The sequence below is a fragment of the Peromyscus californicus genome, unplaced genomic scaffold, assembly GCF_007827085.1.
Source record: "Peromyscus californicus insignis strain IS unplaced genomic scaffold, ASM782708v3 Scaffold_11__1_contigs__length_118956290, whole genome shotgun sequence".
NCBI lineage: Eukaryota > Metazoa > Chordata > Mammalia > Rodentia > Cricetidae > Peromyscus > Peromyscus californicus.
Genome location: NW_026294402.1, coordinates 59,688,458 through 59,714,064, shown reverse-complemented (window position 1 = coordinate 59,714,064; position 25,607 = coordinate 59,688,458). Strand labels below are relative to the sequence as shown.

Below are 25,607 nucleotides of genomic sequence, written 5' to 3'. Positions count from 1 at the left end.
AGAATAACTGCTGTTGAGATAACTGAATGAGTGCAAAAAAAATGAAGTTGGACCCTTAGCTCACAGGACATTATAAAAAAGATCAGCTCAAAATGGGGCTGGAGAGATGGTTCAGTGGTTAAGTGCATAGGGGTTTCTTGTCTGGAACTAGGTGATGCCAATGACCAACTAACAATATAAACACTGCTGAACCTGTACATTTTTAAATGGTTGAAATGGTAAATTTAATGTGTACTTTACTAAAATAAGAAAACAAACAAAAACCCAGGGCTAAAATAGAGCAATTCAGTCAAAGTAGTTCTGAGCCTCCTGACCAGGAAGTGCTGGGGTCAGAGATAGACAAGGAAGGAACACAGAGAAGAGGCCACAGTCCTCTTGGTCAAGGCAGGATCGCTTCAGTAACAAGGTAAAGGTCTCAAGGAGCCAAAGCAGTCAACAGAAGCACCTTGTCAGCCTGAATGCCTCTTCTCAGTGCATTGAGGTTAGAGTAACATTTACATGTAAAAAGGGTGCCCAAAGGAAAAGGGGGTTTCCCAGGTAACTGTACAAATAGAAATAAGTGACCGTGTCAGTGGAAGGAGAAAGGTCCTCGCGTGCCTTGCCTGAATGCAGCATTCCTAGGTAACAATTATAACTCCCTATGGAGCTGATTTGTAAATTGTAATGTAATGTGGCTAGAGTCCCCTGGGAGGGCACAACCGTTAAGGGAACTGAGGGACCCTGGCCTTTCTCTGGTCTCTATTTTGCCTCTGCCACAAGAGAAGCAATTTTGCTCCTCCATCAATTTCTGCCATGATACTATCACAGGCACAAAGCTCTGGAGACTCCCAAACCCATGAGCCCATACCAACCTTTTCTGTTTATAAACTGAACACACACACACACACACAGGCTTGGATTTTACAGTAGGGATAGAAGAAATAATCAGAAGATTTAGGCCTTTTCTGAACACTGCTGTGGGGAACTTTCCCTTGAGAAGCCCCACCCACACTTGGGTCTATCTGACATTTTAACTCTTAGAGAAGTCCACACTCAAGCTCTTAGGCCTGTCTTTCCTCTATGCACACCCCTTTCTTGTAACCCTCAAGCCTATACTAAAATTATTAAACCCTAACCCTGCTTCTTTAAAAAAACCAAAACAAACATAACAGCCAGGTGTGGTAGTGAAGGCCTTTAATCCCAGCGCTCGGTCGGGAGGCAGAGGCAGGGGGATCTTTATGAGTTTAAGGCCAGCCTACTTTACATAGCCATTTCCAGGACAGCTAAGGCTACAGTGGAGTGAGACCCTGTCTTACCCTACACCCAAGAAAAAACCCCACTGCCTTAGCATGTGAGACTTTTAAACTAAAGTCCAATGCTGGCCCATGAAGCCACACCCCTACTAGCAGTTGATCACCATTTGGTGAGGGAGATTCAGTTTTCTTAAAGGACAGAACCTCTGGTGGGTTACTTACGCTTTGGTGCATGACTCTGCACCCATGTGTGATGTGGGCAGCACTAATTGGATTTGGTAGGTTATTTTTTTTTATTTTTATTTTTTTTTATTTTTTGGTTTTTCGAGACAGGGTTTCTCTGTGTAGCTTTGCGCCTTTCCTGGAACTCACTTGGTAGTCCAGGCTGGCCTCGAACTCACAGAGATCCGCCTGGCTCTGCCTCCTGAGTGCTGGGATTAAAGGCGTGTGCCACCACCGCCCAGCAATTTTTTAAAAAAAAATATATGAATTATGTTGGGGAGGCCTGGGAGGAGTTGGAAGGGAGAGGGGTGGATGTGATCAAAATACATTGTACTAATGTACAAAAAAAAATATTTTTAAAAATCCAGTGCTGGTAAACTAGGTGTGATGGCATATGTCTGCAATCTCAGCACTTAGGAAGTGGATGCAGGAGGATTAGGCATTCAAGGCCAGCCTAGACTATACAGTGAGTTATGGGGCCAGCCTGGACTGTATGAGACTGCCTCAAAAATACAAAATAAATAAAAATAAATCCAATGCTGGGAAACACACTTCTCTGGAAATGTTGCCATGCTCTGTTATTAAACAAGAAAAACTATACAAGCCATTTGCTTCTTCTGTGACCACGGTAGCAGGAAGTCCGGAACCAAAGTCCTCAAATACAATTACCATTTTGCCTCTGGTTCCAGGCACAATTGTTTCCATCTTTCCCTGGTTTTGTTAGTGCTCTAAACTTTGTAAAAAATGATTTTGTTATATATGTTCTCACTGTAGGCCATCTCATATCCTTTTGGGCAATAAGGACAGACATTAGAAGTAAATGAATTACATAGGAGAGGAAAATCGACCGCCTCTGCTGCCCCCAGCCAAAAGCAACGTGAACACTGTCATTACCTGCAGGCCGCTGGGTTTGATCCAGACAGTCACATTCTGGGCATAACTGCGTTTGTTTTTGGGCTGCAGGGGGAATGGGCTCTTGTTGTCGTCCTCCCCATAAGGGTTTTCTTTAGCATCTTAAAGAAAACAACAACTTTGAAAATGACACCTGGCAGACACAATTACATTTCCAGTTAGGCAATTAGCTTTTTGAATCACTCATCATTCAAGAAATTACATTAACTTCAGGCATGTTGGAGAACCTGTTCTCAATAGACTGCGATAGGAGATCAATCAGCGGGGCCCTAGCTAAGTGAAAACCAGCTTAATGTCCTTAAAGAAATTAACTTCACATTAGCTTTAGCCATAAAGCCAAAGACGACAAAGCAAGCATCTGCACTGGAAACATAAAGCTGCGTCACACACACAGTTAGTTCTCTGTTTAGCCCAGAATGCTTCACCCAAACTTTTCTTCTTTTTTTTTTGGTTTTTTCGAGACAGGGTTTCTCTGTGTAGCTTTGACACCTGTCCTGGAACTAACTCTGTAGACCAGGCTGGCCTCGAACTCACAGAGATCCGCCTGCCTCTGCCTCCTGAGCGCTGAGATTAAAGGTGTGCGCCACCACTGCCCAGCCACCCACACTTTCTATGGTTTGAGAAACATCTACACCTGTGCTAACATCACAGCTACCAGCCACTGAGCACTGGACTTAGAATTCAATTTTATATGTTCTTTAATTTTAAATTTATGTAGTCTATGTGGCTAGTGGCTATGGAGTCAGACAATGTAATAGTTGAGGCAGGAAAAAAAGCCAGAGTTGTAGTGTAAGACCTTGTTTCAAAACACTAACACACACAGAAGTTTTTGGCAGGCACGTTCCTTAAAGCCACTGCAGTTTTGTAGTATGCAGATCAACAGGGTTTTAGTGTTTGACCCTGCTTCCTGAGTCAATGGAACTGCCACAAATTTATAAAACACACTTACATCTAGAAGCTTCCTTTGCCTTTTTGTTACCATGGTTTGGGCTGGACAGAGCAGGAAGTCTTACCTATCAGTTCTGGAAGCTTAAGTCCTTTGCCCAAATACTCATGTTGAAAACTAGAATTAGACCAATTTGTTAAACTGAGCCCAATTCCGCCCCCACTCCCATCCCCAAGGCAAGGTTTCTCTGTGTAGCTCTGGTTGTCCTGGAACTTGCTCTGTAGACCAGGCTGGCCTCGAACTCAGGGATCCGCCTGCCTCTACTCTGTCCTCCACCAGTGCTAGGATTAAAGGTGTGGGCCACCATGCCCAGCTGAGCCCCAAATTCTATTATTTTTATTCTCATATATTACATCCCAACTACAGACTCCCTTCCCTCTTCTCCTCCCTACCCCGCACCCTCGGCCCCATCTCCCCTCTCTCCTGGATCCACTCCTCCGTCTCCTTTCAGAAAAGGGCAGGCCTCCCAGGGATGTCAACAACATGGCCTATCAAAGTTGCAGTAAGACTAGGTACCTCCCCACATATTAAAGCTGGATGAGGCAGCCCAGTAGGAGGAAAGGGCCCCAAAAGCAGGCAAAAGAGTCAGAGACACCCCCACTCCCACTGTGAGCCCCAAATTCTTTATTCCTGATTTGGTCATTAATCCAAACACCTTGCAGGTATGACCTGCTAACAGCTGTATAAAACAGTCAATATAAATATAAATGAAGATATTTACTTTAGTCAATAAAAATGTTTGTTTTCTCTGAGCTGAGAAAGTTGGGTACAAGCCTCAAACACTCTGGGGTCCTCCATGTATGCACCCAGCATCAGAGAGCTCAGGCATGCTCCAGCAACACTCAAAGACATTTAGAACAGCATGGAGACAACCAAGTCAAATAAGTGGAATCTGGTCTGGGTTATACCTGAAATGGGACCTAACTGTGCCATTTTCCCCAGCCATGGGAGAGGCTCTGGGCCAGGCTCGAAGAGAGACATCATGAGGTTTGATTTCTTCTTGCTGTCAGCTTGTGAGTAGAGCATTCCATGCCACTCAGGACTAGATGGAGAGAAGATGGAGAGCAGAACGTCAAGTCTAGGACTATTAAGTTCAAAAAGTCTAGGTTCTACTTTTCTGGAGATACAGATTTAAGTTTTTAAGTCAGGCATATTACTCTTACCAAAGCCAAATCTTAAACCCCAAAAATGCACATAGTATTTCCAATTCCCTGAGATACATATTAGCCAGACAATTGTGTGTGTACATTGGAAGCAGTTTAAAAGAGAAAAAACTTGCAAAGCACAGGAAGTAGTAGTCCAGGTGCAGAGGAGAAAAAGCTGAGGCCTACAGGTCCTTCCAGCTGCCTCCTGATGTCATAGCAGCCCCACCAGAGGCAAGGTGTTCCAATATAGTTCGGAAATACTCCGGCCTCCAGCTTCTGAAAGGGTCCTAGGTGACTCTCATATTCAGAGTCAACAGTAGCTTGGGAGCCAAGAAATAGATCAGAGAACTATTAAGGGCACTTGTTGCACTTGCAGAGGACCAGGGTTTGGTTCTGAGCACCCATGTTTGGCAGCTCACAACCCCTTGTAAACTCCAGTTCCAGCCTCTGGCCTCCATGGGCACCTGCACTCACCTATACACATACACATGCACAGGTACACAATTAAAAATAAAACCTATCTAAGAAAGAAAACAATTGTATTCTTCTTTCTGGAATTTTCACTCAAGCAGAGATGGAGACATGATTCCTGTGATTAATCTTAACCTTTTGACCTTTTGTATCTGTCAGTCTAGATATCTGTCATATCTGTCAATCCATGGCCAGAAGGCTATCTCTTCTTTTCCAACAACAGGTGGTACAGGAAGGGAAGCAGAAAGCTGTGCAGATTTCATGACTACAGAGACTATGAAAGCTAGTTCTTTGTTATAGGAAAGGAATTCAATAGAGTGGCTGCGTGAGTTCTGGATTAAGCGTGTAGGTTAAGAACTCTAACTATGGCTTGCCGGGCGGTGGTGGCAGACGCCTTTAATCCCAGCACTTGGGAGGCAGAGCCAGGCAGATCTGAGAGTTCCAGAGCCAGAGTCCCCCCGTTCCCCCACCCCCCAGACAGGGTTTCTCTGTGTAGTTTTGGGGCCTGGTCACTCTGTAGACCCGTGCCCCGCGGCTCTTCAGTTTTTTATCTTTGTGACCTTGGGCAATTTCCTCTGTCTCTCTAAGCTTCGGTCTCCTCACCTCATGCAGTGTTGGGATGACATTTGTTAACATACATGACATACTCAGGAGGAAAGCCTGGCACATGGCATATGCTCAATGTTAGCAGCATCTTTCTCCCCATTTAGTTCTATCTTCCCATTTTATAGATGAGGAACCTGAGTCCTAAAGTATTAAAGTTAACAGAGTCCTATAACCAAAACCCAGGCAACCCAGACAGGATTTAAAAAGAGGAGAACTTGCCAAGTATGGTTGGTATAGCTGTAATCCCAGCACTTAGGAGGCTGAGGCAGGTGGATTATGGGTGTGAAATTAGCTTGGGTCATATAGCAAAATCCTCTTTCAAAAAATACAGTAAATATATGAATAAAACAATTGAGAGGAAAACAGAGAAGAAAGCATGTACCATAAAATCAATGTAACTACAGAGGTCGCTTCACACTTTCCAGGACGATAAAGGAGTAGAAGGTAATGGAGGTAGGAAGGGTATGGCAGGGAAAGGAAAAGGTGACCAGGATCTTCCATTTCTTTCATTAATGTCTGTGAAACGTTTTCCGTGTAGTTCCCTTTGGGTCAACCACATACAAATGAAACCCTACCCTAGCTGTACAATCGCCACCATCCCTTCCACTTTCAGGCTACCATGGAGCAGCACACAGAAGTTGGGTATTTTGCCAGCGATCTGATTGGCTGAATTTTCATCTTCATTGTCATCAGTGATGCCAGTACCCACCTCATCACCTTCTGTAAACAGGGGAGCGAGAGATTAGCTACGAAACTCTAAACTCTTGACTGTTTGTTGCCTTGAAGGGAAAAATACATGGAGCAGTAAAGGAATATTATAACAAGTTAGAAAACCAGTTTTCCAATACATGTCCATAAAGAAACTTTTCAATAATATATTAACCCCATGTATATGAAACATATAGAACAGACAACCTACAGAGAAAAGGGATATTAAGATCCATGGCTAATAGAGTTTCTTTGGTGGATGACGAGAAAGTTTAGAAATGGATGGTGATGATGGCTATACAAACTCTGTAAATATTCTTTGAAAAGACACCACTTGGGCTGAATGGAGTGGCACACACCTCTAATCCCCCTTGGGAGACAGAGACAGGTAAATGTCTGTAAATTTGGGGCCAGCTTGGATTACAAAGTGAGTTCCAGAACAGTCAATGTTGTCACGTAGAGAAACCTTGTCTTGAAAAACAAGACACCACTTAATTTTTTTCTTTTTAAAAATGCACATGTACATGCCCATGTGTGCAGAAGACAATCTCAAGTGTTATTTTTAGAAATGTATCCACTCCGAGCAGGTTTTTAATTGGCTTGGAGCTCACCAACCAGGCTATAAAGGCTGGCCAATGAGCCTCAGAGCTCCTCTTGTTTCTTGCCTCCTTAGCCTTGGGAGTTACACGCTTTTGCCACCCCATCTCGATTTCTCTTCAAAAACATTTATTTGTTTCTTTATGAGACTAACCTACCCCAGGGTAGCTGGCCTAAGAGTTTGTACCTACTCAGCTTTTTACACAGGTGACTGAACTCAGATCTTCGTGCTTGCAAGGCAAGTACTTTACCAACTACACTATTTCCCAGCCCATTTAAAAAACAAACTAACCTTTCTTTTTTTTGGGGGGGTGGGTACCAAATTTAGGGCTTTAGATTTGATCGACACATGCTTTACTACTGAGCTCCTTTCTTTGCTCTGATTATAAATACTTTAAATGGGGAACCTATGGTTTATGAATTATAGCCCAGGGGAGCTGGACATAAAAACGATTTTGTACCATTCCTGTAGGAAATTCAATGAGATGCCATTTGGAGGATTGAGGCATCAATCTAAACAGAATCAGACAAAGACGTGCTAGGTGTGGCCTAAGATGACAGCCCTCACACAGCAGACACAAGGTAAGAATACAGTGGTTCCTCCACGAGCTTCTTGACTGAACTTCCCAACTGCGGGTTCTTTCCCACACTGACTGCTGTAGTGAGGGTTCTTTCCCACACTGACTGCTGTAGGTGAATCTTTCCTCTAGGAACAGCCTTCTGCTCTTTTGTTCACAGACTCTTTACTTCAATAGGAAGAATCTTCCAGTATAGGTTGGTATTCAATGCTCCCTAAAATACTGCTCTATTCTGCCTTCTCTTATTTGTCCTTGTACTGTTCCCTGCCCACAATAGTTTGCTTATTTTCTGTCTTAGCAATTATATAGGCATACCTGACAATTAGGGCAATCTGGATGTTCTCTGAGAACATAGGTTGATAAACACAATGATCCCACTAAGCTGCTGTGGGTGAATATCAAGATTTTGCTTGTGAACTGGGCATGGTGGCTCATGCCTGTATCCCAGCACTCAGGAGGCTCAGGCAGACAATGTTCTGAGTTTGAGGCTAGCCTAAGGTATAGAGTAAGACCTTGTCTCAAAAAACAAGCAAAAGAACATTCAATGATTCTTGCTGTGAATGTGTGACTGAGATAATGAGGCATTAACAGAATATATGATTCAGTAGGTGGAAATTTGACTTGCTACTTACATTTCTTGAAGAGAGCTGGTAAATATAAGATAGATGGTCAACTCAGAACACAGAAGATGAACATTTCAAAAAGCTAGAGATTGGCATATTTCATAGAGATGCTGAATTTAGGGACATGACTTTATAGTTCTTAGTGAGGCACAATCTGCAATGAAGCCTCACAATGGGACTCATGATGCATTCAATAACATTTCTTCTTGTAGTTCTGACATGCTTGGCAGTGGCAGAACAAAGCAGGTCTGTCCTCCCCCTGCTCTCTGTTTCTATTAGGAAAGCCCTGGAGCTTTCCAGAGCTGTCACTTCTAAAGAGGCCTTTCACCATGAATCCACAAACCAGTGCACAAAGTAATGTGTCAAAAGTTTCCACAGTGTAAGGCGGCATGTTATCTAGTCTGGTATCTCAGGCAACATTCAATTTCTAAAATCCAATTCATTTCTTTTTCTTTAAATTCTGTACAATGGGCCCGCTTACCATCTAACACTGAAGAATGACTTTAGAGAACATGATGCTTCGTGTGAACCAAAGGTATGAGAAGAGAAGAACTCACCTTTGTTAAGTGCTATGGGCAAGACCAAATGCCTGGACAAAACTGGGGGGCTGGAAATATCAGCTATATCAATAAAGCCCACTATTTCCAAATCTGTAAGGGAGGAATCAACACAGAATTATTCACAATAGGGAAACTACATTGTTGTCTATATGTTAGATCCTATAAACACTGTTTTAAGGTAAAGATTTCAAATATGAAACCTAGGGAAATTGTTAAACTTTTCTGAGGATCATGAATAATTTTCACTTTAAGTAGCTCAAATAATAATGACTCTTATTTAATTAATTCAACTTTTAAAACAAAACTAGGTAAACTTTATTTTTATGAGGCTAGAACCTTAACCAAGGCAAAAGCTGAAAGGTCAAATTCCTCTGTGTAATCAAGGGTAGTAGGTCACAGCATGTAGAAAGTTAAGCACCTACAACACCCTTATTCAGCCTTTGGAAAGTAAAGCTGTCACTTGAATAACATTCCTTTGGGGTGGGAGATGGGCCTTGTGGTTAAGAGTGATTGAGCATGAGACTCCGTTAGAATCCCCAGCTCTCCACAAAACAAAAACAAAATCAAAAACAAAAAAACAGGGCATAACTGATGTGCCTGTAACTCCAGGATTGGGGGTTGTTGACAGGGAGATCCTGGGAGACTGCTGGCCATCCAGCAGAGCCAATGGAATGGGAGCTTCTAGTTTAGTGGGACCTTGTCTCAAGGCAACAAGGCAGGAATGAGAGAAGATCCCAATGTCTTCCTCTGGCCTCTCTATACACCTGCATGGGTACATGCACCTGCACACTTACATGTGTATACCACATCCACATCCAAAAAGAATATTTCCTTGAGAGAGAAATACATTCTATACAAAATCAATATAATAATGATTTCTTCCCTTTATAGAAGCTATACTACAGCCTCAAATTCTTTCCTGAAAACCTAAAACAAATAAAAGCTCATGGATGGGCATGGTGGTACATGCCTTCAATCCTAGTACCCGGGAGTCAGAGATTGATGGCCTGCTTTATGTGGTGAATTCTAGGCCAGCCAGAGCTACCTAGTGAGACCCTGTCTCAAAAATAAAATAAAAAATTAAAGTTAAACAGAATATTTTTTTTTTGAGACAGGGTTTCTCTGTGTAGCCCTGGCTGCCCTGGAACTCACTCTGTAGACCAGGCTGGCCTTTAATTCAGAGATCCGCCTGTCTCTGCCTCTCAGTACTGGGATTAAAGGCGTGTGCCGCCGCTGCTGCTGCCGCCGCTGCTGCCGCCGCTACCGCCGCCGCCACCACCGCCACCACCACCACCACCACCACCACCACCACCACCACTACCACCACCACCGGCTAAATCGAATTTTTAATAAAATTTTTGATTATATAAGTAATTAACACAAAACTTTGAAAACACTAAAAATTATAAAGAAAACAGAGTCATTCATTATTCTTCATAGAAGGAAACCTTTCAAAGTATTTATTGAATTGTTTTTCAATTTTTCTTCTAAGTATATCAACAGCACAGCCATATCAGCAAAACAATTTTAAAATACCAGAATCATGCCAAGTAATCACTCTTCTAATACACCAGGGTATGTCCTTCCCTGGAGACCTGCTGTCAGCACCTGCCTAGGCAAGCATCTAACAGCTGGCAGTTTTCACTTGAGTAGAAATGGGTCTACAACAAACACTAAACAATGATTTAGGCCAGCCAGAGCTACCAGAAATTACACAAGTATCTTAAGGTTAAAAGCTCATATTGGAAAGAAAAGAAATATTCAGATAAAGGGCAGGAAGGAAGTAGAATTTAATTGGTTTGAAGGCAACAAAACATTAGGTGCATTAATATACTCTGTTACAATTAACCCACATGGGTATGTACTTCCAGACAGCCAAAAGCTAAAGCAAAAAGTATGCTCACAGTTTTTCATTCTAAAATTTCTACACTTCGAACAACAAACATTTATTTACCACACACTTATTTTTAATCATTTATTGACAGGGCAATTATCCACTGAGCATCTAGTAGGTGTCAGACTATATTAGACCAGGTAACAACAAGACTAACAGTGGTGATATCCATCCCTGAGAGCTTTGGCATACACTCACCACTCAAGGAGTCCTCCAACCAGTGGGAGACAATTCTCTTTCCTGACTGCTAGTTTTCACTATTAAGGTTGTTAAATTCAGCTAAGCATGGCATCAACAAAAATGTACTAGATCAAAGCAGTAGGATGCAAAAACATTTTGTTTTAGTTGTAATACAAGAAGCAGGGCTGGAATGGTTCTGTCTATCAGAACAAAGAGTTTAGCAACTGACTGGTTCATTCCCCACACCTAGTCAATAAGGACTGGAAGAAGCAACTTCCAGGGTCACAGCAAAAGTCACAGAACCATGTCTGGAAGACAATTCTTCATATACTTTAGTTACGATGCTAATTAATCTCAGTGTCTTTACTAAAAATCATCTCAGGTGGCTAAAATAGCTCAGCTGGGAGAACACTAGAATGAAGAAACACCTTATCATTTTAAATCAATCTGGCCATTATTTCTAACTCTAGTAATATGTAGTTATAGTGACTAGAGATTGGAGGTTAACTCAAGATCTCACCATAAAAAACAGTAACTTGCCAGCTCTTAGTTAAGATAAAGATAATGGGAAAATTAAGAAGGAAGTTTCAAAAAAGTTACCTGTGTTAATGACTTTAGGGATAGGATCAATTTCTTCATCTATAACAAAAGGCTCTGGCCTGGGGAAGACTTGTACATCAGCTGTTAGGTGGCCACACTTGAGAACAGCATGGAAAGGCGTGTACGCCAGATCTATCAGTTTCCTAGAATATGTTATAGGGAACAGTGATAAGGCACATATACAAGAAATCTTTTTTTTAATTTATTTATTTTTATTTTATATGCATTGGTGTTTTGCCATGGGTGTCAGATCCCCTAAAACTGGAGTTACAGACAGTTGTGAGCTGCCATGTGGGTGCTGGGAATTGAACCCAGGTCCTCTGGAAGAGCAGGCAGTGCTCTTAACCACTGAGCCATTTCTCCAGTCCTACAAGAAATCTTTTTTTTTTTTTTTTTTTTTTTTTTTTGGTTTTTCGAGACAGGGTTTCTCTGTGTAGCTTTGCGCCTTTCCTGGAACTCGCTTTGGAGACCAGGCTGGCCTCGAACTCACAGAGATCCGCCTGGCTCTGCCTCCCGAGTGCTGGGATTAAAGGCGTGCGCCACCACCGCCCGGCTCTACAAGAAATCTTTAAACATTCAAATTTTGTTACTCTTTCCCACTGGTTCTAAGACTAAACCTGAGTATTTGTGACAGCAATACAAGCTGACATCTGTGATAAGCTTTCCATTAGAGAAGGCCTGGACAATTTAACCTTTGAAACTGTTGAGCCATTCTAAAAGAAGTCAGTGTGGCAGGCGTTATAGACTTAGTCATACCTAACTGAAAAACAAGCCAACTTTTAAACTACTACTTCTAATCATTTTATCCGAGAAAGGGGCTCCTGAGGAAAATTTAATCACACAATCAGCAGTAATAAAACAGATGTTCTTCCTGGCTGTCATACTATATTCTGGAAATATAAAGGAGAAAAAGCTTTACACATATACTCACCCAAACATAGACTGTACATTTTTCAAACACAGGGGGCCATCAATAGTAAAAATTTGCCCTTCACCATTGTTTAAGTCTATGAGTCGTTCAAGGCATTCCAAGGAATCGGTGCTCTGAAGCTGCAAAGCAAAAGAGATGACCCTTTCCTTCACCACTGCATAAATTACCAATCACTCAGTACACCAAGGCTAACATCATCATGACACCAGCAGGAAATGCCTGGGATGATTTTCTTAACAGAAAATGACAAAGAAATAACTACTATTTGACTCAAAGCTACAAAAGAGTAAAGTAATAAAGAAATGTCACCAGAGGCCAGGTGATGGTGGTGGTGGCTCACGCCTTTAATCCCAGCACTCGTGAGGCAGAGGCAGATGGATCTCTGTGAGTTCAAGGCCAGCCTAGTCTACAGAGTGAGTTCCAGGACAGCCACCAAAGCTACACAAAGAAACCCTGTCTCAAAAAAAAAAAAAAAGAAAAAAGAAAAAAAAAGAAATGACACCAGTAGCACCACTTCAGACAGGAGAATCAGAACCCCCCCCCCCCCCGGGGGGGGAGGCCGGCCAGCCTTCCCCAGGAAGGTGTTCTAACCATCACCTATAGCTTTCCTTTCACTGTGTAGCCCTGGCTGGCCTGGAACTTGCTATGGACACTGGGCTGGCTTCAAACTCAGAGATCCATTTGCCTCTCATCTACATTTCATAGAAAAAAAAAATGACGTGGAGAAAAGTTAAATAACCTTCTCAAATGGCAAAACTAGGAAGTATAGCATTTAATAAAACATGTCTAAGAGTAACATTATTTTACTCCCCAAATTAAGGCATATATACTCTTTCAACATTTTTGCTGGAATGGATATAAGAATTCCTGATAAGAGACATAATTAACACCCTCACCCCCCCCCCCCCCCAAAAAAAAAAACCACCTAGATCCTCCACAACCCACCAGCAGGAAGAAAGTCAACCCCAGCTATGTTCCCAAGTTGGGTACCTCTGAATGTCAATAAGCATTTGAGATGCAGAGTCTTTTTATTCATCAATTCCCACCCCCTACCCCCCAGACAAGGTTTCTCTGTGTAGTTTTGGTGCCTGTCCTGGAACTCACTCTGTAGACCAGGCTGGCCTCGAACTCACAGAGATCCACCTGCCTCTGCCTCCCAAGTGCTGGGATTAAAGGCGTGTGTCACAACCGCCCGGCGCAGAGTCTTTTTCAATTATGACCAGCTTCAGTTGAAACCGGTAGACAATGTTATGGTGTATATAATACAGCATTCATCAAATGTATCAACAAAGAGATCAAATCTTAACATTCAATCAAACTAAAAAGAGCTGAGTAAAAAGCATTACCTCCTCCAAATTTGCCATGCACATGACATACAACTTAGATGGGAAAGGAAAGGGGAGTGGAAATCTGTTGTTCTCACTTCTTTGATTCTGAGTAGCTAGGGAATGTCGCAGTGACCCTCTGCCAATGCCGAGACAGCCATCAGTCACCAGAACAACCTGTTTGTAAAGACAGGAGGCTTGTACGTTAAATGTCATATTTATTATTTTCTTCCTTTTAAATTATTTCTGATTAAAGTATATAAGAGTAGCTCTACTCTTGCTAGAAAGAAGCGTGGGGAGGCTCTGTGGGTGACAGAAACATTCTATATGTTTTATCCGTATAAATTATCTTTTATTCTTTGAGGAGTTCAGATATATAAATGTATTTTGATCATATCCACTCTCTCTCTCTCCTTTTCCATTTCTCCTCAGGCTACCCCCAAAACATTCTCAACTTGGTTTCCCCCTTCTCTTCTCTATATATTTTAAAACCACCTGCTGAGTACAATTAGTGCTGCCTTTATTCACGAGTGTGGAGCCGCCCCTGGAGCAGAGCAATCTACAAGTGGCTCCACCTCCAAGGAGAAGTTCCTTCCCTTCCCTCAGTAGTCATCAACTGCCAATATCTCCTCAGCCACGATGGGGCCTCCTGAGACCCTCCTTGATACACAGCGCAACTCTCACTAGCGTGGTCCTGTGCAGGTGACGACTGCTGTGAATTCAGGAGTGGGGTGTCAAGTCACGTCCAGAGGACAGCATGTCACAGCATCCTCCCTATCTTCCAGCTCTTACATTCTTTCTTCAGCCTCTTCCCCAAGGTTCCCTGAACCTGGAGTGGGAGGTAGGTTGGAAACCTATCTTCATTAAAGTGGTGTTTACATAGGTATATGCATTTGTGAAGTCAATGAACTGTGTATCTAAAATGTATACACTTTATTTCGTTCAACAATTATTTTTGTTTTGTTTTTTAAACACAGGGCCTCACTTTTTAGCTCTGGCTGACTTAGAATTCACTATGTAGACCAGGCTGGCCTCTAACTCACAAAGATCTGTCTGCCTCTATCTCCTGTGTGCTGAGAATAAAGGTGTGTACCACCACATTCAACTCTAGTTATTTTCCGAGTTTACCTTTGAACATTTAAAGGAAAAAAAAAGAATCATAGCCAATTTTCACTTAATAGATAAGGAATTAGTACTTAAGGCACTGGTCTAAGAAATGGTAAAACACATTGATATGTATCCCTAGAGGAAAAAGTCCAAAAACCTGAATTTTGCTACTTTATTTTAAAGATGATAAATCCTATTCTTGGTCAACTAAAAAGACAACTACTTTAAAAATGCATCTGGTGCTGTTACTTGTCCTCACTATTAAGTGTAAAAATATCTGTCAGGCCATTTTGGCAGCAGTGAACAAGACCTTTAAAAAATGCCATGTTTAATTTGTAATTTGAAAAGGCCAATAAAATCAACCTGAATATGGTATCTCTTTTCCCACTGCTTGGGTGATAGTGAAGCCCTGGTGGACTTCCTAAGCATTCCAAAGGAGACTAATTTGGTTCTCTTTAGCCCAGTGGGTGGCTGAACCACGTGGGCTACCAGCACCTACACTGACTTCTACCATGAAATGCAGGATGGAGGTCCCCTGGATGGATCTCATCTTTTGAGAAGACAGTCAATTGACTGCTAGGCAATTTCTTCTTCTAGGAACCAACAATTTCTAAATAGTGTGATTTACTTCTTATACTAGCTTTCATAGGATGCTGGTGTGTGTGTGTGTGTGTGTGTGTGTGTGTGTGTGTGTGTGTGTGTTTATACATGATATACACATATGTGGAGGTCGAGGACACCTTATCGTCAGTTCTTTCTTCATCTTTATGAGGCTTCCGTGGACTGAACTCAGGTACCAGGCTTTTGAAGCCTAAGCGCCTCACCCACTGAGCTACACATGCTGTTTTTAGGACAGATTTCAGGTAAGGCCAAAGTGAAAGACTTCACTCAGATAATGAAGGTACAAGCCAGCTGTTCCACATTTAAATAAATTTCATATTAACTGGTTGTAAAATCACCAATAACCATCATTTCTCAAAGAGTACTTTGGAGCTTATACGCTTAGCAAGTCTAAATGGATTAAGCCCTCTGACACAGTTCATCTCCAATTCAGGTTCTTCTTTTCCCCCTTAAGAAACAAAACAAAACAGCAAAAGGTGATGTCTGCATGGTACAAAGGTTGGGCTCTTAAAATCAGTCCTGACCCCTCTGATCACAGAAGAGCAAATGAAACTGCTACCTGCTGACCACCAGTTCAGGAGATACTGACAAAAACCTTCATTTATTCAGTTGATTATTAGAAAATCAGATATTCATTTGAATATTCCAGGCATGCACATGGTGCACAGATGTACATACAGGCAAGGGAAATGATGCTTATAAAGTTATGTACTAACTGTTTTCCTGAAAAGAATTAATCAAAAGGCATTTGCTGTCTTCTTAAACATTTATTATCTATTTATTATGTGATGCCTGAGTGCCTGCATGGGAATATATGCACCACAGGTGTGCCTGATGCCAGAGGAAGACAAAAGAAGGCATCCACCCATCAGATCTCCTGGAGCTGGAGTTACAGGCAGTTGTGAGTTGCATTGTGGGTGCTGGAAGCCACAGTCCTCTGCACTACATCCACCTCTATGTCTTTTCAGTCAACCTCTAGCCTTTCTTCACTGCCAAGCAACTTCAATCTTATAACTACTGTTGCTGCTTTTATTATTATTATTATTATTATTATTATTATTATTATTTTATTTTATATGTATGAGTGTTTTGCCTATATGTATGTCTGTGCATCATATGTGTACACCTATATGTATGGTGCCCAAGGAAGGCAGAAGAGGGCAGAAGAGGACATCAGAGCCCCTGAGACTGTAGTTACAGATAGGAGCTGCCACGTTGGTGCTGGGAATCAAATCCAGGTCCTCTGTAAGAGCAGCCAGTGCTGTTAATCACTGAGCACCCCCCCATTCTTTCATTTTATTTGTATAGATGTTTTGTCTGTATGTATGTTTGTGTTCCATGTGCATGACTCATGCCCTTGGATACTCTGGGACTGGGGTTACAGATAGTTATGAGCAGCCATGTGGGTTGCTGGGAATTGAACCGAGGTCCTCTGGAAGAACAGTCAGTGCTCTTAACTGCTAAGCCACCTCTCCAAGCCCCCTTGTTTTGTTTTTGTAAGACAAGGTCTCACTTGGTAGCATGGGCTAGTCTTAAACTGGTAATTATAGGTGTGTGTTATGTGCCTGGCTTTACACATTTACTGTGAATTAAAAAATAAAATACTAGCCGGGCGGTGGTGGTGCACGCCTTTAATCCCAGCACTCGGGAGGCAGAGGCAGGCGGATCTCTGTGAGTTCGAGGCCAGCCTGGTCTACAAAGTGAGTTCCAGGAAAGGCGCAAAACTACACAGAGAAACCCTGTCTCGAAAAACCAAAAAAAATAAAATACTAATTATGCCACTGATATTACTGAGGAATCCTGAACTGACCCTCTAATAGAAAGTCACACATCACATACTAGGGCAAACTGACCAGAGGCCACAACCTAACCATTGTCTAGTTTTGTAACTAAAGCAACACAGCCATGCTCATTCATTTATTATGCTATGGCTGTTATCACACTATTCCTACAGCGTTGAGTGAGTGTTACAGAAATCTACAAAGCCTAAACACAGAAAAACTGTAGACTGCTATAATTTTCCTGTTGGCAGTATGTTTCCTTTTTTTTTTTTTTTTGTTTTGGTTTTGGTTTTGGTTTTTCGAGACAGGGTTTCTCTGTGTAGTTTTGGTGCCTGTCCTGGATCGCACTCTGTAGCCCAGGCTGGCCTCAAACTCACAGAGATCTACCTGGCTCTGCCTCCCAAGTGCTGGGATCAAAGGCGTGTGCCACTGCTGCCCGGCTGTTTTCTCCTTTTAAATATGCCACTACTTCTCAAAGTATCTGTTTACACCAGACATCTAATTAATTCTCTTTCCTGTTGCTACTCTGCTTTGATTTGATGCTAATAAGGAACCACTGTGGGCTTCAAAAAGGAGCAAGACAGTTTTTGATATTTTTTTCTCCACTTCCACAGTTTAGAGTTGAGACAGTTAGAAGCCTGCTGACTACATACTACACTGAAGTAATGAAGACAGACCAGATTGTATTGATATTTACAATCACCACTCAAAATTACAATTACCCTTTCCAGGGAGTGCAGTTCTTACACTCCACTGTGGGCCCTTTCTCTCTTCTACAAATGGCACTACTTTGTAGTGAGTCAGTTTACTTTGCTTTCCTTGAGGCGGAACTGTGCTGCTTCGTAAGCACACTAGCATGATGTGGAGGAGATTAGTGTGATGAAGTGGGGTGATTCAGAGCCCTTTTCAAACACCTATGGTGTAAAATATAGTTCCCGGAATGATGAAGCTGTGTCATCTGCTAGTGAATGAGCTAAAGAAAACTAAAGCACTCAGCAGCTGATGCTTTTTAACTTAGCATGATGAGAAAGAATTGATCGTTACCTGGCAAGGAATGGCTCCACCCCATTCTTGCTGGACAATATTGCAAACACCAACTAAGGCAGACTCCAAGCAGGTTTTGTCATAATCATCCATGTTACTCAGTGCTTCCTTGTAGAATAAAAGATACAAGTACTTACTGTTCTTTATTGTTTGTTATTAGAAAACGCAAATTATTCAAAGCATACTTGCTACACAGGGTACACTAAGCCTCTGAGAGCCCCAAGGGACAGGTTCTTTAAAGAAAAAGAGTTTCTCACCTATAAAGGATAGTTAAATTAGCTTTCTTCATTTTGTCCTCTTATCAGGTGAGAGGGGGCAGTCCTATGTCTGTGTCTGAGTGGACTGAGAACACCGAAGTCAAGAACTGAAGGTCACGAAAATGTCAACTGTATCGAACATTAACCACATCTTTTTTGTTGTTGTTGTTTGGTTGTTGGTTTGGTTTTTTGAGAAAGGTTTCTCTGTGTAGCCCTGGCTGTCCTGGAACTCGCTCTGTAGACAAGGCTGGCCTGAACTCAGAGATCTGCCTGCTTCTGCCTCCCGAGCACTAGGATTAAAGGTGTGCGCCACCACCACGCAGCCATTAATCACATTGTAAACACCATTTCCAGCACTTATGTACACCTGGCCATCATGTACATTTATACCTCTTTTTTTTTTTTTTCGAGACAGGGTTTCTCTGTGTAGCTTTGCGCCTTTCCTGGAACTCGCTTTGGAGACCAGGCTGGCCTCGAACTCACAGAGATCCGCCTGGCTCTGCCTCCCGAGTGCTGGGATTAAAGGCGTGCGCCACCACCGCCCGGCCATTTATACCTCTTTTAAACAAGGAAATCAAGGTACAGAACGATTAAGTAACTTTCTCATGATGAGAGAGGGCAGAGCCTGCATCTGAATCCAAGCAGCCTGACTTCAGAGTTCCAGATCTTAATTACGACTTCTCAATTCCATACACAGTAATTCTTCAAATTTCAGAACTTCTGAATATCAAAATCCTTAAGCTTAATCATTTGTAAGAAATTAGTAAAAGCCAGGCATGGTGGTGCATATCTGTAATGCCAGTACTCAAGAGGCTGAGAAAGATTGAGAATTGGAGGTCTGCCTGGGTACAAAAGACCTCGTTTCAAATTCCCCCAAAGTGATCTAATACAATTAGAAGAAAAAATAAAATAAAATGGGAGCTAAAATTGGAACACCTTAACAAAAAATGTTTTTTTTTTACATATATATTTTAAAACTATTTATTTTGTGTGTATTTGTATACATGATGTGCACCATGTACATGCAGGAGCCCTCAGAGGTCAGAAGAGGTGTCAAATTTCCTGAAACTAGTTACAGACAGTTGTGAGCTGCTATTTGGGTGCTGGGAACAGGACCCAGTTCCTTTGCGTGAGCAGTAAGTGCTACTAAGTACTCTTAACTGCTGAGCCATTTCTCCAGCCCCATTTATGTGTGTGTGTGTGTGTGTGTGTGTGTGTGTGTGTGTGTAAAATTCAAGCTAAAATGATCCTTGCTTCCTAACTTGCCTAACTATCATTTAAACTATTCAGTTTAATTCCACAAACAGACTACTCACTGAGGACAAGGTACTATGTTAAGCACCTTGGAAATATTAATGATTTAAAGATGTCAGAAAATAAATTCTTTAGCATACCACAGAAAAGCCTTGAAGATAACAGCTACTGGCCAAGGTTTAAAAAGTGTATCTTGGGCCTGGCAGTGGTGGTGCATACCTTTAATCCCAGCATATGGGAGGCAGAGGCAGGTGGATCTCTGTGAGTTCGAGGCCAACCTGGTCTACAGAGCTAGTTCCAGGACAGCCAAGGCTACTTAGAAAATCCTGTCTCAAAAAAAAAAAAAAAGAAAAGAAAAGAAAAAGAAAAAGAAAGTGTATCTTGGTATCTGTAACTCAAAGCTATCTGTCAGAGGGTAAATATAATTTTGAATTTTTATAATAATGATTTTAAAAAATGAGGATGGGCTACTTTCAGTTCCTTAAGTTTTATGGGAAGGCAGAAAGAAGTTTGGATATAAAGATGCTGAATTTTAGCGTACAGAGCACTATCCTCAGATTCCAGAAAACCAAGAGAAGGGAATAAAGCACATCCCTACCCCATGGCTCTGCAGAGGAAAGCTAGACCTTGTGAATCTTGTTTGCGGTTGCAGACTGCATACCTACACACGCAGGAAACATACCTACACATGCAGGAAACATACCTACACACTCAGGAAACATACCTACACACTCAGGAAACAATTCCACAGTCACAATACTGTTACCTCCCAGGAAATTTGGGCTCCGTCAAAAAGTATCGACAATAACTGATTGCTGTGAGTACCTGCAGGGTGTTGTAATCTCTTGTGAAGGGGACCATCAGTTCCCAGAGTGAGGAGAAAACCACAAGTGCTGTAAATTCAAGCTTGTAGTTTGTGGCCATGTGTTCAAACAGCATTGTCAAGCCGTGGGCAGCCAGGTGCTTCCGCTGGTATTCCTCAGAACCCTCGACAGACACAGGTCGGGTCATGGAAAGGGATACATCCATTACCACCACAGTGGGCATGATGGAATAATTCTAGCACTCCCTCTCAGAACAGAGAGCCAGCTACAACCAGAGAAATGCTGTGGAGAAGAAATAAGGTCTTACATATCCTGGGAAGGGAAGGTTTTTTTCAACACCATTTGAACTAATTTCCTAGAAATATGTGGATGTGAGCCCCATAGAATTAAAGAAGCCTGGTTCACCGTGAGGGCCTCTCCTGGGTACACCCACTGAGCAGCCATAAATCCAGGACACTAGAAATATGTGGATGTGAGCCCCATAGAATTAAAGAAGCCTGGATCACCGTGAGGGCCTCTCCTGGGTACACCCACTGAGCAGCCATAAATCCAGGACACTAGATGCAGCAACGCATTAAACTCAGGTAGTCCTTGATTCCACACTCTCTAATTTTACACAACTTAATACAATAAAGACTCCAACATCACCTCAGTTTATTGAAGAACACCTCCAGCCATCCTATGCTATGTACTACCTGACAACTGACTGTTTGTTTTTGCTACTATCTTGATGAATACTGTAGCATTAGTGCAAGTATTTAATTCCTTTGTGGCTTGGAGCCTTTGTTTTAGGAAAAGAAAAATTAAAGAATCTGTACGAAAGTTAAAGTTTCCCCAAGCAACTGTATAAAAGAGCAAAAACATAACAATGGGAGAAAGAAAGAGCTCTTTAAGATCATGGAATAAGATCAGTGTGGAGAAAATGTCTCTGTTCTCCAGAATAACGTTCCCAGACACACAGATCTGCTCATATGGACAGAGGCTGCTGACCCTCTCTAAATCTGCAGGTGTAATAATGTTATTGAGCTAAAATAAATGACACAGATTTAGGAAATATTTATGTCTAAAGAATGAGTTTTTTAAAAAGCAGTTCATAATACATGTGTGTGCCTGAATGCATGTGTATGTGTGTGTGTGCGTGTACTACATGTGAATTCATAAAAATCACACTGTAGGCCAGGCACGGTGGCATTGACCCAGGCTTTAATCTAAGCACCTGAGAGGTAGATTTGTGAGTTCCAGGCCAGTTTGGACTACATAGTAAGTTCCAAGACAGCCAGGGCTCTATAGTAAGACTCTATCTCAAATAATAGAAACTTTAAATTACATTGTAAGTCACTGTAATCCTGGCCCTCAGGAGGAGGATCAGAATTCCAAGGTCATTATTAGCTACTGAGGTGCTTGAGGCCAGTGTGAGCTATATGAAACCCTGTCTCAAGAGACTAAAATAAGAAAAATCACATTGCATATGTTATACAAAATTAGGACAGACTCAACAGGTTCAAAATTTAGTGTTCACTAATTTAACAAGAGGCAGACTTCCTGTTAGGTACATGCCCAACTATAAATGTGTGACATTCTAGAATTCCTTTTCTAAGTAGGTTGTTGAAACTCAGCACATATTGGGTCTTGGAAACAATGTTATATGTAAGGGTTAGGGACTCAGATCAAACAGGAAAACCTTTTTACCACATAATGGCCATAGATACATCTCAAATATTGTAACATCTCATGTATCCAATACCAATAAAGTTAATCCAGAGAAAAGAATTACTTTTTCAGACTCTCCTAGGCATCCAAAATGTTAAGACAGTCTGAAAGAAAATTAAAACAAAAATTCATTTAGTTATACTCAGTGTATGTGTCTGTGTGAGTGCATGCGATGTAGGAGCAGGTGCCAGCAGAATCCAGAGGAGAATCCAGAGTAGAGTGTTGAATCCCCTGGAGGTGGAGTTACAGGGGCTTGGGAGCTGCCTAATGTGGGGGCTGAGAACTTAACTCAGGTCCTCTAGAAGTGCTGCTCTTAACCCATGAACCACTCCAGCCCCTGAAAGAGAAATTAAACATGCATCCCTCTCTCTGCTTCACTAAACAATGTGTGCTAAATGTAGTCACCCTTTGGGAGATGACATGGCCTCACCACCCAGCACATTATTGCCTTGGTTTGCTACATACTAGCATTTTTCTAAGTCCATGCTGCAGAACTCTGTTCTGAAGAGAAGCTCCAAGAAAAATGAGTTCAGAACTGCATTAACGAGCTAAGGGCAAGGATCACAATAGTTTGCTTACTAATGTCTACTCAGAGTTACATCGGACACATAGTAGGTGCTCAACAAATATCTAATCATAACTAATGGACTACTCCTAATCACAACATACAACATTAATTCATTAGCAAAATACATTATAAAATTTAACTGTGGACACAGAGTTACATTTCCTTTCTTCTATTTTACAGAGACACCAGGAATTCCTGCACTTTATTCAGGTATAGTTTATCTGGCTCTTGTGGTCACATTTATGCATGTAGACCTTTATGTTTTTTAAAAGTTGAAGATCATGGAGAATACTACCCTCACCTCTTAAGAGAATGGGAAATGGTTTATTCGGATCAGGTATCAACAAGCACTTCCAGCCCATGAAATCTGCTGTTAGTACTGCAATGGGTGACCACAGCTGTCAGTCTGGCCTTCTCTGAAGACACCTGAGAAGCTGGCTCTTTCTCCTCACTGGTGCATTTGTGTCAGGTCCCAAGTGCACTTCCTCAGCCGTGGCCAACTTGTGGCAATCCAATTTTGTACTCAGGTTGTAAGCACTGGGATAAACGAAAGAATGGAATATTTCTGAAGGTTGGTTCACTCAAGTAGTCTGGACCTAGTTAAAAATTTAAAAAAAGAAAGAAAAATTAAACCTCTATCTACTAGCCTAGCATTTTGAGATAACACGGTATTTTTCACTTGGATTGGCTCTGATCTTCAAGTTTCCCCACACAGCCCTCTGCCTTTCCAAATAGGTACCATTTTACAGACAACTAAGGGTCTTCTTTCTCCCGGACAGACTACTCCCGATGATATTCCCTCACCACCTGACTGCTCTAAAAGCCATCAACTATATTTATAGTTCTACGCTGGAGGGGATAATTAGCCCGCTCACTGCATTTCGTTCTCAAGAGTCTCGCTCCCAAAACTTGATTCCACCTCAGTTTTCCTGTCACCCTGACTTGCCCTATGAGTTCCTCTGAGTTCTCAGGTGATCACCTCTCTGAATGAATGGCCGGAAATACAGCATCTTTCATATGGATTGCAACTTGGAGAATAGACTTTTACCTTTAAAACGAGCCCCAAACATTTGTTGGGGAAAGAGGAGACGAAACTCCCCGGGGCCAGGGACGGAAGTCTGTCAGGGGAAGAGGGGACACAGGAGGCTTGGCCGGGCGCGAAATCCCGCTGTTTCCAAGAGGCGCGCTGAAGCCCCGGGCCACACGGAAGGGAGGCCGGGAGCAGGCCCCGGAGCCGGCGCCCAGAGCCGGCCGCCCCGCGGGGGCGGCAGCGAAGGCCCGTCGCCCGCCCGCTGCTGCTTCACCGTCACCCCTTCCCCCGCAACCCCAACCAGCAACGAAACGCAAGCCTCACGCCGCTGCTTCCCGGACTCACCCGGAGCGCAGCGCCAGCCGCGGTCCGTCCGCTTAAACCTTCCGCCCGCGCGCCACAGCCAGAACTTAAGGGCCGCGCCTCACAAGGGAACCCGGAGCGGGCGGACAGCGCGGCCTGGGCGGGGCTTCCAGACGGCGGGAGCGGGGCTGTAGCTCGGCTGGGACGCTAAGGGGCGCATCTTCCCCGCCTCTTGCCCACAGAGCCCAATTTCCGCGGAGGCTGAGCCTTGCCGGCTTCTGGACCTTTCCTCCTCCTCTTGCCCCATTCTCCGTTTGCTTCCCTCCATTTACCTCGGCCTCGCTTTCTCTATAGACCCCTCCTGGCCAGTCTCCGACTCATTCTGTCATAGCTTCTTTTCTTCAGAATTCTCAAGCACATCCTCTGCACAGTAGACAGAATGCTCTTCCTACTCTTAAAAACTGTAATTCCCGGCTGAGTGCTCAGACTAAGCACCTGGCTGACATGAACCTAATTTGCATTGAGATCTGGGTCCCCCTCAGGACATACGCCCATGTTATTTTCCCTAACTGTCTTTGAGACAGACAGGCGTGGCTCAGTTATTGCTTCTGTGCCTAAGGTGTGCTGAGGGGTTTTGCATTTAGGCGTCCTCATAAGGTTTGTGCCTGCTCCTCTGTCCACCGGATGTCCTCAGCATAGTATATGCCTCAGGGAGGTCCTTGGGGGATTGGAGGGTGAGGTGGGCAAAAAGTGACTTGCTGGGGCCCAGGGAATGCCAGTGGTAGGCCTGAATGGATGCCAACAGGGTAGTTATGGTTCAAAGAGCAATGCTTCACAACATCAATTACAAGTGGGAATACAGAGCTCCCTAGAAGGCCTTAAGCATATGACTTTTTCTTTTTAGCTTGTGGGTTGCAAGTGGGATAAGGAAGGAAAACTCTTAGAACTGACTTGTCACAACTTGTCCTGTGGGAGAGTGTGGGTCTAGTTTCTGGTTGTTCTTTCCTGTTTCCTCTTTGTGTTAGAGGTGGCAGAGAAAGCAACATCAGGCTCTGGGGATATCTTTACCAGTATCAAGGCACACGGCCTGCAGATTTAGCTCCTGTTTGCTTCAGAATATCTTGCCTCAATGTGGCTAGCCTCAACCCCTAGAAGACCTTGTTATGTTTAAGCAGTCACGGGGTTCTAGGTAAGTAAGACTACAGCCTGACTATTTAGTCATATTTTCTAATCTCCCCCTTTTGGGAGGGATCTGGCCAAGACTTTTCAGGCAGAGGAGTTATCTGTCTAGTTGCCCAGTGTGGTCATGACTCAGCTATGGGTTACTGTCCTAAGCCAACTTAGAGACATGATCTGGTTTATTACCTTGAAGTCTAAACTTAAGTTTATTAGTTTGCTCATTAGTAATGATCTGATGGGTGATCAGATTTTTGCTGGCCTAGTTCTGCTGAACAACTGGCTTTTCAGAGACTTAGAAAGGAAAAGATCAGTTTATTAAAAATTGATGACAAAAGAGAACTATCAAGAGGAGACCATGACAACCATTACATGTTTTGGAGATTTTTTTTCCCTTTTAGT

General features: G+C 42.7%; 1 protein-coding gene across 5 annotated transcripts in view; it reads right to left on the bottom strand.

The window, feature by feature from the left end:
• Positions 1–24,188, bottom strand: part of Ints14 (integrator complex subunit 14) — a 28,278-nt gene extending 4,090 nt beyond the window's left edge. The window contains exons 1-11 of one of the 5 annotated variants that reach the window (XM_052712216.1): positions 24,072–24,188; positions 22,998–23,292; positions 20,420–20,700; positions 18,084–18,191; positions 13,552–13,707; positions 12,206–12,324; positions 11,275–11,417; positions 8,598–8,690; positions 6,110–6,254; positions 4,221–4,354; positions 2,349–2,467 (exon numbers count right to left, since the gene is read on the bottom strand). In XM_052712216.1, coding sequence (XP_052568176.1) covers positions 2,349–2,467; positions 4,221–4,354; positions 6,110–6,254; positions 8,598–8,690; positions 11,275–11,417; positions 12,206–12,324; positions 13,552–13,707; positions 18,084–18,191; positions 20,420–20,641 — 1,239 coding nt within the window. In that variant the 5' untranslated portion in view covers positions 20,642–20,700; positions 22,998–23,292; positions 24,072–24,188. The other 4 variants (XM_052712232.1, XM_052712209.1, XM_052712222.1 and 1 more) reach the window with 4 other exon arrangements.
• Positions 24,189–25,607: the final 1,419 nt, after the last annotated feature.